The sequence below is a fragment of the Castanea sativa genome, chromosome 3 (assembly GCF_040712315.1).
Source record: "Castanea sativa cultivar Marrone di Chiusa Pesio chromosome 3, ASM4071231v1".
NCBI lineage: Eukaryota > Viridiplantae > Streptophyta > Magnoliopsida > Fagales > Fagaceae > Castanea > Castanea sativa.
In genome coordinates this window covers 2,567,040-2,582,433 of record NC_134015.1, presented here as the reverse complement: position 1 = coordinate 2,582,433, position 15,394 = coordinate 2,567,040, and the positions used below count along the sequence as shown (strand labels likewise).

General features: G+C 31.4%; 1 protein-coding gene across 1 annotated transcript; it reads right to left on the bottom strand.

Moving 5' to 3' along the window:
* Window positions 1-16: 16 nt before the first annotated feature.
* Window positions 17-3,150, bottom strand: LOC142627893 (putative disease resistance protein RGA3). The gene has a single exon (XM_075801779.1). It carries the CDS (start codon window positions 2,981-2,983, stop codon window positions 17-19), a length of 2,967 nt encoding a protein of 988 aa, XP_075657894.1. The 5' UTR covers window positions 2,984-3,150.
* Window positions 3,151-15,394: the final 12,244 nt, after the last annotated feature.

The window sequence follows — 15,394 nt, the reverse complement described above, 5'->3', positions numbered from 1 at the left end:
ACAACAATAAACCACGCTATAACTCAAATTTATAAGAATATGTTAAATTCATCAATCTAGGTTGTGAGTAATTTATTTTCATAAAAATGAGAATATTTAATTGATAGTATATATTTGCAAAATAAATGAAGAGTAAGGAGATTAAGAAGCAGAATGAGTTACCCATTTTCCACGTAGCATATCTAGAATGTTCTCGAAGATGGATGTTTGGGATGTGAGAAATGGTGCGCCAGTCCTCTCCTGTCTCTCTTTGGCAACGTTTCTCAATGATTGGACAGCCAGCGATCACCAATTTATTCAATGGAATTGTACGTAGGAAGTCCGGCAGCGACTTTAACTTTCTGCAACGATGAATTTCCAACTGTCGAAGACGTGGCATTACAGTAATATAGTCTGCGTCTTCTTTTCCTCCAATCCCAATCCATTCTTCCCACTCCTCCAACCGCACAAACTTGAGATGTTTCAAATTTGGGAATATTATGTCTTGTTTCTTGTTTTCAGATTCTATTCCCAAAAATTCAACACCCACTTTTTTCAGACTACACACATTCCATATAGTTAACAATTCAAGGAGCGGAAGCTTCCCCAAAGGAGGCAAACTCATTAACTTGGCGACCGAATCGATAGAAACCATTTTCAATTTGGTCAAGGACATCAACCAATTAGGAGACATTGTGGTGCCCTGGTACCAACGAATGTCTAACAGCTCCAAGTCTTGAGGTGGCTCTAACGCATTTAAAAATAATACATCCCTCTCCATGCTTTTATCATTGGGGTTGACGGCATTTAGAACGCAACCATCCCGACATCCTCTATCCTTCCCTTTCTTAAAAGATAGTTTCAATTCACGAAGGTGTATCTTCTTCTTAAGTTGTGCATTCTTGGCCTCACTTATATCTACCAGGTTCCCCAACCCACGTATTTCAAACCTCCCTTGCAGGTGGTTCAAATTTTTTAATTCTCCGAGTTCACATCTTTCGCTATCCTCGTCACTTATGCTGAAACATTTTAATGTTCTAAGAGAAATCAATCTTCCAATCCCTCTTGGAATCAGAAAATGTTCTCCAATAAGATGTCTTAAGTTAATTAATTTACCTATCCCCTGGGGTAATTTTGTGAACATAGAACCAAAAGGGGTAATCTCCAAATATTGTAAATTGCATAGGTTACAAATGGCTTCAGGCAATACCTCATCGCACTCAAACAAAATGAGACACCTTAAATGTATTAAATTTTCCACGGTATGTGGAAGTTTCATTCTACACTCCAAGGTTAACACTCGTAAAAGTCTAAAATTTTGGAATAAATTGGATATGTTATAACCACCTTGATTAGAAAAGATGAGGGTGCGTAGATTTTTGGCACCATCAATGGACACAGGAAATTGGGTTTCTTTTGGAATTACTAATCTCAAATGGCGAGCATTATTATAATCTGATTCCGACTCTATGTCACTATTGATTATAAAGCATTCATTCTTAGTAATCAACTGTGCAAAGTCATGCACTATATCATGCATTTTGTACCCATAAATATCTTTTTGAAAGAAAGAGCGAATGACTAAATTATCAAAGTATTCTCTTCCCATAATTTCCACCTCCATATTTCCCTTTGACTCAACAAATCCATGTGATGTCCACATATGTACCAACTTATTAACATTAAAAGCATGATCTTTCAGAAAGACAGCACAATATGAGAAACACCGTTTCAGTGGTGAAGGCAAATCAAAATAACTAAATAACAATGGTGCAAAAAGACCTCTTTCAACATCTTCTAATTCCCACAAATTGCTATCCAAAACGTTCTTCCATTCTTCTCTACTTTTCTTGAAGTGCATGAGACTCCCTAGAGTCTTTGCAGCAAGGGGCAAGCCTTTGCACTTCTTTGATATTTGCTTGCCAAGGTCTTCTAGTTGCTCACATTGCTTTGGATCCTTATCAGAAAATGCTATTTTTCTAAACACCAACCAACAATCTTCCTCAGACAATTCCTCCAACTTGATCGTATTTGCACTTTCCATCATCTTCGCAACTTTGCCTTTACGTGTGGTGACTAGAATTCTACTACTTTGGGAACCACAACTTTTGAGTGCATCTCTAATTGGCTTCCACATTGCATAGTCTTCAGTCCACACATCATCAAAGACAAGAAAAAACTTCTTTCCCCCAATTAATTCACAAATTTTTTCCAATAGACTCTGCAATTCAGTAGTGTTAAAATCACGAACTCCCAAAGCTTCAACGATAGCTTTTGCAACCCTACATTGATCAAAGGGTTCGGAAACACAAACCCAAATTCTTTCTTCAAAATGATTCATCACCTCATGATGATTAAAGGCTAGCTGGGCAAGAGTAGTTTTTCCCATACCGCCCATGCCCACCAAAGAGATGACATGGGGGCATTTTTCTTTTTCAGTACCCTTGCCCAATATGATGCTCACTAGCTCATCCTTAACCTTATCACGTCCAAGAATATCAGACACATCAACATAAGAAGTAGTTTTTGGCCTCTCAACTACTTCTTCAATGGCCCTACTCAATTCAAACCCATACATCTCCCTCTCTTTGTTAATCTCATCTAATTTTTCGTCAAGTTCTTTTATCTTATGAGCAATATCACGATGCTGAAAAAGATTAGGAACTGAGATGAGGGACCATACCTTCCTCTTCTTAGTAGTGCTAGTTTCAGCATTTTCATCTTCTTTTTGTTGTTTCTCAATCTCTTCTTTGATCATGGCAGTGTTCCACTCATCCAACACGTCGTCCATCTCGTAGGATACGCATTTGAGCTTATCTAACCAAAGCTTCACAGCTTCCTCCTTCAGCTGCCTCTTCTCAGCATCATTGAGCACTGCCTGGATGGTACGGAATTTGGTTTCAAGCTTTTGGACTTCTTGTTTGACAGTTGCAGTCAAGGTGAACTCTGAAGAAATGAAAGAACCAAGCTGCTCCACAATAGCAGAAAGTAAAGCACGAGCCATAGATTGGAACTGGGAAATTTGCTGGATATCACAAGAAGAGAAAGAAGAGTCTGTGAGAAAGAGTAGGTAGATAATGAACTGGTTGATGATATTCAGGAGAAACCAAATAGCAAATTCAAAAGCAGGTCCGCTCTGGTCAATCAATGAAGTCTATCAGTTCACACTGGAATCCACTATGTAATCTCAAAAGCATAGCCACCTCTCATCAATAAAGTCCAGGCCCTACGTTATCAGTTCACACTGATTTATTATATTCTCTTTGACCCACCCACTAGGCACAAAGTGAAGTGAATTTCCCCGCTTATTTACAAAGTTGTAGTATAATAGTCATAGCGTAGTGTCGACCACGATGAAAAAGTTATGTAGGAACTTTTTTATTATTATTTATTTTTATGATCGTTATATAGGAACATTTGAACACAATATCTTTTTGGTTCATGTATTTTTTGTCATTTTTTACTTTGGCTTTCAAATTTTTGGGCTCCTATTTGGCCCCTTATTTTTTAAAATCGTTTCATCTTACTAAATAAAATATCTTATGTGGCACATAGGATGCATAGTTCGCATGATAAACACTAATGTGGTCAATAAAATAATAGTAAAAAAAATATTTGGTATTTAAAAAATTCCACTCAACATCCAAATCAAAAAGATTAAAATTTATTATTATTTTAGAAAATACTTATAATTTACCTTGGGTAACATGAGAAGAGCTAAAATTTAATTTCCAATGTTAATTTTCCTATTGAGAGGTAGATTGTTTAGCGTATGGAGACTTGTTTATAAAAAATTGAAGTCTTGAATTGTTATGAAAAATTGATCATTCATGGTGATTTAGCACACTTCTAACAAATTTTTTTTAAATGTTTTAGAATTTCAATTAGGTTGAATGTATATTGACCCACATCATACATGGCTATAGGGTCTGGAAGGAATTTAGGGAGATGGAAAAGAAATGTGGAGAGAAAATGGATTTTTTGGATATTTGGTTAGAAATATTTAAGGAAGGAAAACTAGTGGAATTAGACTGTTTTCTTCTCAGGCTCATCAAAATATTTTTTCCCCAAATTAGGAAGAAAATCCAAGAGAAAATGTTTAAACTAAAGCACCCATGTGTTGCAACCTGCTGGGTTTTCTCGGTTTCTTCTTGGCACTTTTTTTCTTTTTTCAGTTTTGTCATTTTCTGTTACTCAACTATTTCCTTTTTCTTTTTCTTTTTTTAATTTCCTTCTTTAGCTTTTTGTCCTTTTCTATACTTTTCATTCGGTTTGCTTTTATTTATATATATATATATATATATATATATATATATATATATATATATATATATTATTTTTTTGGTTGTGTTTCATCAGTTTCGTTTTTGTTTTTTTGGTTCATCCAGTTTTTTTTCCTTAATTTGTTAATTTATTTTAGTAGAGGCATGAAAGTAAATTTAAACAAATTACATTTTTTTATCTCTCCACTTTTCCACTCTTAACCAAACACTACAAGAGAAAACTAAAAACTTTTTTATCATCTCTCAATTTTCTATACTCTTACTTTTTTACCCTCCAACTAAACGGACTGTTGGCTTAGCCTAAGAGCTGCCCTATCCAAGCAAACCACAGATTTAATTTAATAATTGTTTCGATAAAACTAACGTTCAAACGAAAATTTGGAGTCTTGCTCTTGTAAAGCGCCTCAGGCAATAGCTTAATTGACTAAGCTAGAGCCAAAGCTTGCAATTTGGGACAACGGGTTCTATAGAATGAACAAGGAGGAGATCATAATCAAATTTCAAGTAACATAGATACAAGGCAACACCATTTCTTGAAAGAAACTTCTTTTTCATCATCAATAAATTTCCTATCTCTATCTGATAGAGTGCTGAATTTGAGAAAGACCAACAGACAACATAGTTTTAGTTTAGAATAACAATTTCTTCATTTACAACCAACCAGAGAGTGCCGAACATTGTGATGAATACAAAAAGAGGCTCTTTCTCTTTCTCTTTCTCTTTCTCAATCTCATGACATCACTGAATTTGCATCAAAATTGCTAGATGCATAATAAGAATAATATCTATTGTTCAATGTTTTGGATACCATAACATAACCAACAATAATAAACTTCCATGTAAAACAAGACTTGTTAGTCTTGCTAAAGAAAGGGTTCTTCTTACTAGTGGAGAGCTATCAAAATCATCATTGAAAGAAATTCTATTCTCTTATTAACAAACTAAAGGCATATGTAGTGCATGCCCGTTGTAAGTTCTTGCAAGGGCCAAAGGGTGTACTTTGGTTTTGAAAAACCTGGCCTACTTTTTATTGGAAACTAGTAAGTTGCCCGTGCGATGCACGGATAATTTTATGATATTTTATGTAAAACACTTTTGAATAATGTTGTACATAAATTATAAAAAAAAAAAAAAAGTAAACTAAATTAGAGTAAAGAAACATATACATTTTGTGATATTAAAAATTGGTTTAGTGGCTTCATTGCATATTTGTAGCCTTCTTAAGGTAAGATTTTTTTTTTTTAAAATCATGAATCAAAAAAAAAAAATGCAAAAGAGTAATGGGACCATGAAATAAAGTAATTTGTGTTGTATTTACATATTTCATACTATGAAATAAAAGTATACCCAACTCTCTGACTATCTTTCACTCATCGATAGTGCGACATTAAGACATGGTGTGAGCAAGTTTGTATGCATGTGTCTTATAGATGATTTAAAATTAAACCATGGTAGAATATGACTTTACATTGCGCACCTAATATTCTCTCTACTTATATATCCAAAACAAAAACTAACTAACCAAATTACCTAACCTAAATCATATTTAAGCCCCTAATTTAAAAAGAAAAAAAGATTACTCGTAGGGGTTTCGGTGTCTTGATGGTGGTGGGAGGTCAGTATAACGGAGGTGGTGACCCCTCAGATTTCTCTTTCTCTCTCTTTCAAATGTTTTGTTAGTCTCAAGTCTTTTAATTTGGTAATATATAGTGAAATAGTGCATTTTATTTAACAATTCACAACATTTTTGTGTCTCTTTGTCTCTCTTTAGAGTCTTATCTCGTTAGCTATTACTATTAGCCCGCCCTTATTTATTTATTTATTTATTATTTTTGAAACACTAAAACAGTGGGTATGCTAAAAGACATGAAGAATAGTGAAAGATGTGATATAAGCTTAGGCAATTAAAGAGATATTAATGAGATAACAGTAAAATTAGATAATGTGAACTCTTGGGTAACAATAAAATAAAATTAATGAAAGAGGTAAAAAAATGTTAAATCAAAATTAGAGTGGCAGGACCTCATGCACTCTTGCATGAGGTCTCTGAGAGAGACATTTTGTAACAACTTTTATTCTACAATATTCCTCCAAAAATTTTTTTTTACTCATTCCTTGAATCGAATAATTATAATGGTTATGTGTGCGCAATTTATAACTGTTGTTTCACTACATATTTATAGCCATCTCAAGGTGAGATTAATTTTTCACCCTAAAAAAAAAAGGTAAGATTAAGTTTTTTTTAAAATCATGAAACAAAAAATAAATACAAAAGACTAACAGGACCGTGAAAATCAAATAATTTGTGTTGTGTTCACATATTTAATACTATGAAATAAAAATATGTCCAACTCTCTCACTGTCTTTCACTCATTGATAGTGAAACATTAAAACATGGTGTGGGCAAGTGTGTATGCACGTGTCTTATAGATGATTTTAAACCATGGTAGAATATGGCTTTACATTGCGTACCAAATATTCTCTTTACTTATATACCCAAAACAAAAACTATCAAACCAAATTATCCAAACCTAAATCATATTTAATCTCCTAATTTAAAAAGAAAAAAAATGCCCGTAGAGGTTTAAGGTCTTGATGGTGATGGGAGGTCAATATGACGGAGGCGGCATCCCTTCAGATTTGTTTTTCTCTCTCTTTCAAATGTTTTGTCAGTCTCAGGTCTTTTATAGTGAAACAATGTGTTTTAATTTTAAAGAGAAACAATGCATTTTATTTAACAATCTACAATATTTTTATGTCTCTCTATCTCTCTCCAAGACCTTATCTGGTTAGTTATTACTATTAGTCCTTAATTATTATTATTTTTACTTTTTTTAAAATATTAAAATGGTGGGATGCTAAAAGACATGAGAAAGAGAGAAATGTGTGATGTAAACTTAGGCAATTAATGAGAGACTAATGAGATAACAGTAAAATAAGTTAATGTAAACTTTTGGGTAATAGTAAAAAAAAACTTAATGAAAGTGGTAAAAAAAATGCTAAATGTAAAATTAAAGCGTTACTTGGTAAGACCTCACGCACTCCCACATAAGATCTCTACTTATATATATATATATATATATATATATATATATATATATATATATATATATATATATATATATATTCATGATTATTCCTTTATAATTTCTAATCACTAATCAACATGAGTCTCAAAAAACTTTGTGATAGGATTTCATCATACGTACAAAATGAGAATAGATTTTTTTATCTTTATTTTAAAAAAAATGATATTGCTATTGTGTTCATTCTTATAAGAATTTAAGCATAGATTGAATTTTCATTATTTTTGACAATTTTTCTTTGATTTCTTTATAATTTATATATTGTGTTAGTTTTAATGAATTTTTTCTCAAGCTTTCAGATGATGGACTTTAAATAAGATGTTCAACTTTTATATGCCAAGCATTGATTATAAGTCTTGTGCATGGAACAAATAGAGATAAGAAATTAAGAATATGGTCCATTTTGGTTGGTCTTAGCTTGATTTGTCTAGACATCAATTTTCCTTGATTATTACTTGTATACAAAATTCCAGAAACATTAAATTGAAATAGGTCCCTTACTAACCTAACCAATTGGAATTGGATGAAATTTCTTCTCATTCATACTAAACGTTGTGTACACTCCAAATTTTTTCTGCATCTCATAATGATATGTTGTTGACAGGTATCATCCAAGTCCAACATGATTGAGAGTTGTAATTGAGACTAAGGCCCAAAAGCTTTACTATTCAATACTTTGCGAGAAAAATTAAAAACTCATTTGATGTAACAGGAGACTATGAAATTTGACATTGTATACATTGGGATTTGTTCTCGATGTTGTGAAATTGCTGTAGATAATAAAAACTCTAGTTTGATTAGTTGGCAATTCATGTTCTTTAATCGTGAAAAGTCTATAATGGAAAACATTTGTGTTCCTACAACAAATGTTTTGAAGAGAAAATTGTTAGCCCCCTCATCCCATTGGGACCCTTCTATTTATACAAAGGAAAAATGGTCCAATATTCCTAAGTGTGACTTAGTTACATGAAATTTTTGTGCAAATGTGCCTAAATTTTTTTTAAAAATTTAGTTATAATTTTAAACTCTAATTTGATGATTTTTATATGATTTCATGTGTTTTTAAATAATCTAATTGCTATTTTAGTTTGTGCAAATTATAGAACATAGAATCAGTAATTTGGCAACATAGGCATAGGAGAAGGTATGCAGTGGTTTAGGAAGAGTAGGCATTTAGTTATAAGGGAAGAGGAGTAGGCATAAACATAAGAAAACCTTAGGATGGAGGAATAAGGAAAACAAAGAGTTTTTAATGATTAACATCCCTCTATCTTATCCATTAGTCTTGTTTATTACTAATTAAAATCTGTTGAGTTAGTAAATAACTGATGTGGCATCTAATAAGTGTAATAAATTAAAAATGAAGTATTTTATTTCAAAAAAAATAAATTATCTTTTCAAATAGAGTGCCACTTGGCAAAATTTCGTGCTCTCCCACATGAGGTCTCTGCTTTTATATATATATATATATATATATATATATATATATATATAACTCATTCCTTGAACTGAATAATTATAATGATTATGTGTGTGCAATTTATAACTGTTGTTTCACTGCATATTTATAGCCTTCTCAAGGTAAAATTAATTTTTTAGCCTAAAAAAAAGGTAAGATTAAGTTTTTTTAAAATCATGAGACAAAAAATAAATGCAAAAGAGTAACAGGACCGTGAAAATCAAATAATTTGTGTTGTGTTCACATATTTAATACTATGAAATAAAAGTATGTCCAACTCTCTCACTGTCTTCCACTCATTGATAGTGAAACATTAAAACATGGTGTGGGCAAGTGTGTATGCACGTGTCTTATAGATAATTTCAAACCATGGTAGAATATGGTTTTACATTGCGTACCAAATATTCTCTTTACTTATATACCCAAAACAAAAGCTATCCAACCAAATTACCTAAACCTAAATCATATTTAATCTCCTAATTTAAAAAGAAATAAAAATACCCGTACAGGTTTAAGGTCTTGATAGTGGTGGGGGCCAATATTACGGAGGCAACGTCCCCTCAGATTTTTCTTTCTCTCTCTTTCAAATGTTTTGTCAGTGTCAGGTCTTTTATAGTGAAACAATGTGTTTTGATTTTACAGTGAAACAATGCGTTTTATTTAACAATCGATAATATTTTTATGTCTTTCTATCTCTCTCCAAGGCCTTATCTGGTAAGTTATTACTATTAGTTCTTAACTATTATTTTTTTACTTTTTTAAAAAATATTAAAACGGTGGGGATGCTAAAAGACATGAGAAAAAGAGAAATGCATGATGTAAGTTTAGGCAATTAATGAGGGACTAATGAGATAACAGTAAAATAAGTTAATGTAAACTTTTGGGTAATAGTAAAAAACACTTAATGAAAGAGGTAAAAAAAAATGCTAAATGCAAAATTAGAGCGTTACTTGGCAAGACGTCACGCACATTGTTTCTAATCACTAATCAACATGAATCTCAAAAAACTTTGTGATAGGACTTTATCATACGTACAAAATAAGTATAGATTTTTTTTTATCTTTATTTAAAAAAAAAAAAGGATATCGCTATTGTGTTCATCCTTATAAGAATTTAAACATAGATTAAATTTTTTATTATTTTTGACAATTTTTTTTTGATTCCTTTATAATTTATATACTGTGTTAGTTTAAATGAATTTTTTCTCAAGCTTTCAGATGATGGACTTTAGATAAGATGTTTAACTTTTATACGCTAAGCATTAACTATAAGTCTTGTACATGGAACAAATAGAGATAAGAAATTAAGAATATGGTCCATTTTGGTCGGCCTTAGCTTGATTTGTCTAGACATCAATTTTCTCTCTTGCCAAAAGTCCAACTTATTTTAGGTGGAAGTTTCCTTGATTATTACTTGTATACAAAATTCTAGAAACATTAAATTGGAATAGGTCCCTTACTAACCTAACCAATTGGAATTGTATGAAATTTCTTCCCATTCACACTAAACGTTGTGTACATTCCAAATTTTTTCTGCATCTCATAATGATACGTTGTTGATAGGTATCATCCAAGTCCAATATGATTGAGAGTTGTAATTGAGACTAAGGCTCAGAAGCTTTACTATTCAATACTTTGTGAGAAAAATTAAACACTCATTTGATGTAACAGGAGACTATGAAATTTGACATTGTATACACTGGGATTTGTTCTCGATGTTGTGAAATTGCTGTAGGTACTAAAAACTCTAGTTTGATTAGTTGGCAATTCATGTTCTTTAATCGTGAAAAGTCTACAATCGAAAACTTTTGTGTTCCTACAACAAGTGTTTTTGAGAGAAAATTGTTAGTCCCCTCATCCCATTGGGACCATTCTATTTATACAAAGGAAAAATGGTCCAATATTCCTAAGTGTGACTTAGTTACATGGAATTTTTGTGCAAATGTGCCTAAATTTCTTTTTAAAATTTAGTCATAATTTTAAACTCTAATTTGGTGATTTTTATATGATTTCATGTGTTTTTAAATAATCTATATGCTATTTTAGTTTGTGCAAATTATAGAACATAGAATCAGTAATTTAGCAACATAGGCATAGGAGAAGGCATGTAGTGGTTTAGGAAGAGTAGGCATTTAGTTATAAGGGAAGAGGAGTAGGCATAAACATAAGAAAACCTTAAGATGGAGGAATAAGGAAAACAAAGAGTTTTTGATGATTAACACCCCTCTATCTTATCCATTAGTCTTATTTATTACTAATTAAAATCTATTGAGTTATTAAATAACTGATATGGCATCTAATAAGTGTAATAAATTAAAAATGATGTATTTTATTTATAAAAAAAAAAAAAAATCAATTATCTTTTCAAATAGAGTGCAACTTGGCAAAACTTCGTGCTCTCTCACGTGAAGTTTCTACTTTTATATATATATTGATTTAGTGGGCAGGGACAAAGGTGGCGTTTGGATCCAACTTATTGTGCGTTTGCGTTTTGTACATCACGTTTCCTTCTTCTTCTTTTTTTTTTTTTTTTCTTTTGCTACTGCACGCTTCAGGGGGGACAATTTTTATTGTTCATGCTACTGTTCATAAACATTAGCAGTACATTGTTGACTTTTCAACCCTTTTTCATCACATCAGTGGGTCCCGTGCACTGTTTACGGGACCCACACACTTCACTTTTCAACAATTTTTTCATTAAAAATGGGTCCCACGACACTATTCACACTTAAAAATTATTTTGCTACAATGTTTTCAGTTTTCAGCAATAAGTTCTATCCAAACGAATTCTTCTTCTTCGTCTTCTTCTTCAATTTTTAGGGTAAGGTGAACTAGGCAATTAGAAAAATCAGCAGTTGACAAATTTGTCACATGACCCAGTAATAATAGCCAAATACCCTAACTGCAGCATTGCTGGCCTTAGAACATTTAAGAAATTATCTTGTAACTTGTACATCTGTATTAATTAATCTTAGCACAAAAATTCTTTAATGATCACATTCAAGATAACAGTAAAAAAAAAAAAGTATCTTTATGCCACGCACCTAGGAGTATTTTAACCGTCACTGTGATGAAACCCAAATGGCATATTTGAATGTGTTAACCTTCATTTTTCTGGTCCACTTACTTAGGTATAAAGTTATGATTTGAATAAAATCACATTTATATGAATTCTCATCATGAATACTATTTTTATTATAACTAATCACAATAGGTCATGTCATTATCAATCCATATAAAAAAAGAGTTATGAAAAGTTTTGTATGCTAGACTTATAGTTATGTAGTGTACCATGCAAGATTGAGTCGGTCATTTTTGGCTTTCATAAACAAAAGTTATGTCAATAAACTCTGGTTCAAATGACATTGAATTTTTATAAATCTTTTTTTTTTAAATGACACATTTTTGGTTCGTAATAATAATGGAATGGAAGGAGAGAGAATGAATTCAAGACTCACTCAATACTTGTGTTATTATCCATAAAAAAAATGTTTGGAAATTTTAAACTAACTTCTTTTTATGATGTTTTCAACATTCTAAGAGCAGTAAAATATTAGGTGGAGACCGCATTATGAAAATTGTTAGTTTAACTTTTTTATTGGCTAGGACAAAGATCTTTCTAGCAATGCAATCATATCCCCTTTAAGATAAAATATTAGTACATCTTTTTTAAGAGGTCCAACAAAATTAATTGCAAGGATTTAGTAACAAAGTAAAAAGTTGACTAAGTTGAGAGATGTTCAATTCCATTAACCATATATTCAAATCCTAACAGCTTTTGTACGACTGTTACTTCTCAAAAAGTTCATAACATGTGTTAGTTTGATCTATTTTTTGAATTATTTTATTTTATTTTTCATTTTTCTTGGTCCATATCTCCTGTTTTGGGTGTGTGTATTTTTTTTTTCAAAAAAAGAAGCGTTTTTATGTAGTATTTATTTGAGTTTAAGAAACCAAAAAAAAAAAAAAAGATTATCAAAAGATGAAATAACATGGATCAGTAAAAAATAAATAAATAAAAAGAAGAAGAAGAAGAAATAACATGATCAATTACGCAACTATTTGAATTAGTTTTTTTTTTTTTTTTCCATGAACTTATTTGCTTATGTATAGCTCAACAAATTAACTTTTTAAAAAAAGTTAATAAAAATGCACACATAAAGTGTAGCCTTTAGATGAAAAAAATAGTGAAATGTAGTGACATAAATAACCCAATTATTTGAAGGATTTTCGAGACCGGAGAGTTAGCTATGGATTCAAGATCCACCTAATACATGTGTAACTTACAATATGAAAAAAATAAAATAAAATAAAATTTCAAAGCCAAATAATCAGATCAGTTTAATTTAATTGAATTGGATTGAATTACACTTGTTTCGATATATTAGAAAAGAAAGAGCTAAATAATTTATGTCATTGAATAATAAGTGTAGGGACACGATTTTCAGACCAAGTCCAAAATGTACGGGATCTTGACCTAGTGAACCTAGAACAATAAATTTGTAAAGAGTGGGTCAAAGAGCTAGGCTTTAATGCATGGATAACAGTTAATATGGTTGTGGATGATGAGCCAACAAGAATTGAACCCAGTTTGTGCGAGAAAGTTTGTCCTCAGCACAGTCCGAGGAGTTCTGTTCTAGTATATATTGGATGACAATGGTTACAGGAGTTGTTGAAATTGCTATAGTGCTTTCTCTTCTTCTTTTTTCATCCCCCTTTCTCTGGAATCTCTACCCTTATTTTTTTTAGTTTCTGATTGAGATAGTTCCTATGTCATACATTGTGTTTTAACTTTGCTTGCATTTGATTATGGATTAAACTAAAGTTTAGTGACACTTATATTAACATTGACCATTATTCTATTTTTTTATTATTTGAGAAACACACGCACACACACATATACAGGGGAAGGAGATGAGATAAGGGAATACACTCACACATCAACACCAAATCTGCATGCGGTAATTAGTATCGCGGAGCAAGTAATAAACCACTTCTCAATATCAAACCTTACTGATGTGGTACAATTTAATAACACTGAGTATCTTTTTTTTTTTATCATTGTCATGAGCTTACAAGATTTTTAAACCTGGTCTGGCAAAAAGACTAGACACATAAAAATGTATGATGTATGATACCCCTATTATTTATAAAAAAAATAAAAAAGACAGGATATACTCTTGAGAGTTTTTTTATTTTTTTTTTTTTTTTTTTTTATTAGAGAATAAGTAAACTGTATTAAGGTTAAAGAAAAGAGCAATAGAGAAGATTGTCGGATAGATTAGGCAGAACATGGTTAGACCGTGCGCGCGCACACACACATAATATATATATATATATATATATATATATATATATATATATATATATATATTTATTGATAGTTTTTCTTTTTTAAAGGAGAAGGGATAATTTGATAGTTAGGAATACACTCTTGAGAGTTTAGATGGGATTTTCTAAAAAGGAAAAGGAAGAAATGCTAAAATGATGATATACACCAAGGGTTTTGTTATGGTGGTCTCCGATGGATGATGAGTAATTATTATGCACTCTCATAATAAAGTTGACATAATATCCCACACCAATAAAAATAAACCACTTAATACAAAAATTTGACACAAACTTAAAGAGTCATGTGAAAATGTCAAATTTTATATTAGGTGGCTTGCTTTTATTTGTGCATAGTGCCATATCAACTACACTCTAGGGATATATATATATATATATATATATTTTTTTTTTGTCTATTGCATATATCAATGGTTCTCGAATGCATAACATAATTAGCAAACAAAACATGATACTCTCATTAAATTCCTAAAAAGGTAAGAATCTTGTTTAGATTCTTTAAACCAAACACACCCAAGTGATTTTAGTTGAAAGATCATATATTTGAAACTCATCCAACATACAACTTTTGTGGAGTTCAGGTCTTCTATCATTTAACAGCCCATATGTTTATAATTCAAGCAACCAATGCTGAGGAGAACTTATTGCATATATCATATATATGCATCTTTCTTCTCACTGCATGACAATTGTAGAATTCACACACTGTAAGAGGAAGAATGTACATAGCCAATACATGAGATAATTATTGAGTGCTAAACTTTATCTGTACAGTAGACTATGCTATTCCTTGGTGCCAATTAACTCTAAACCTGATACATCTATAAGGCCCAATTATCATGCAACTTCAATGGATTGGAAAATTGTGCAAGTAGTCCGCTTTTCAGACTTAAAGTACAGAAGGAAGTTTGAGATACCCAACAATGGATTCATATGAAACATTTGGAAACAAACTGGTGGGTTGTTTTGTTGGATCCATGACCCTCCTACTAGGGCCTCCAGGTAGAAACATAAATACAATCTAAAATTTAATAATTAAGATCTATTGGCCAGAACATATATTACTCCTAAGCACAAATAAAAAGAATTGGAACTAAAGCTATATACTGAGCAGGACACTAATTTGTAAAATGTTGAGATCAATTGCAAGTTGTGCTCAAGAACTTCATAAAGGATGAAGCCATGTGAGATGAAATTCTTTTGCACTTAATGAGAGAAAAAAGTGAGAAATCCTCTTTA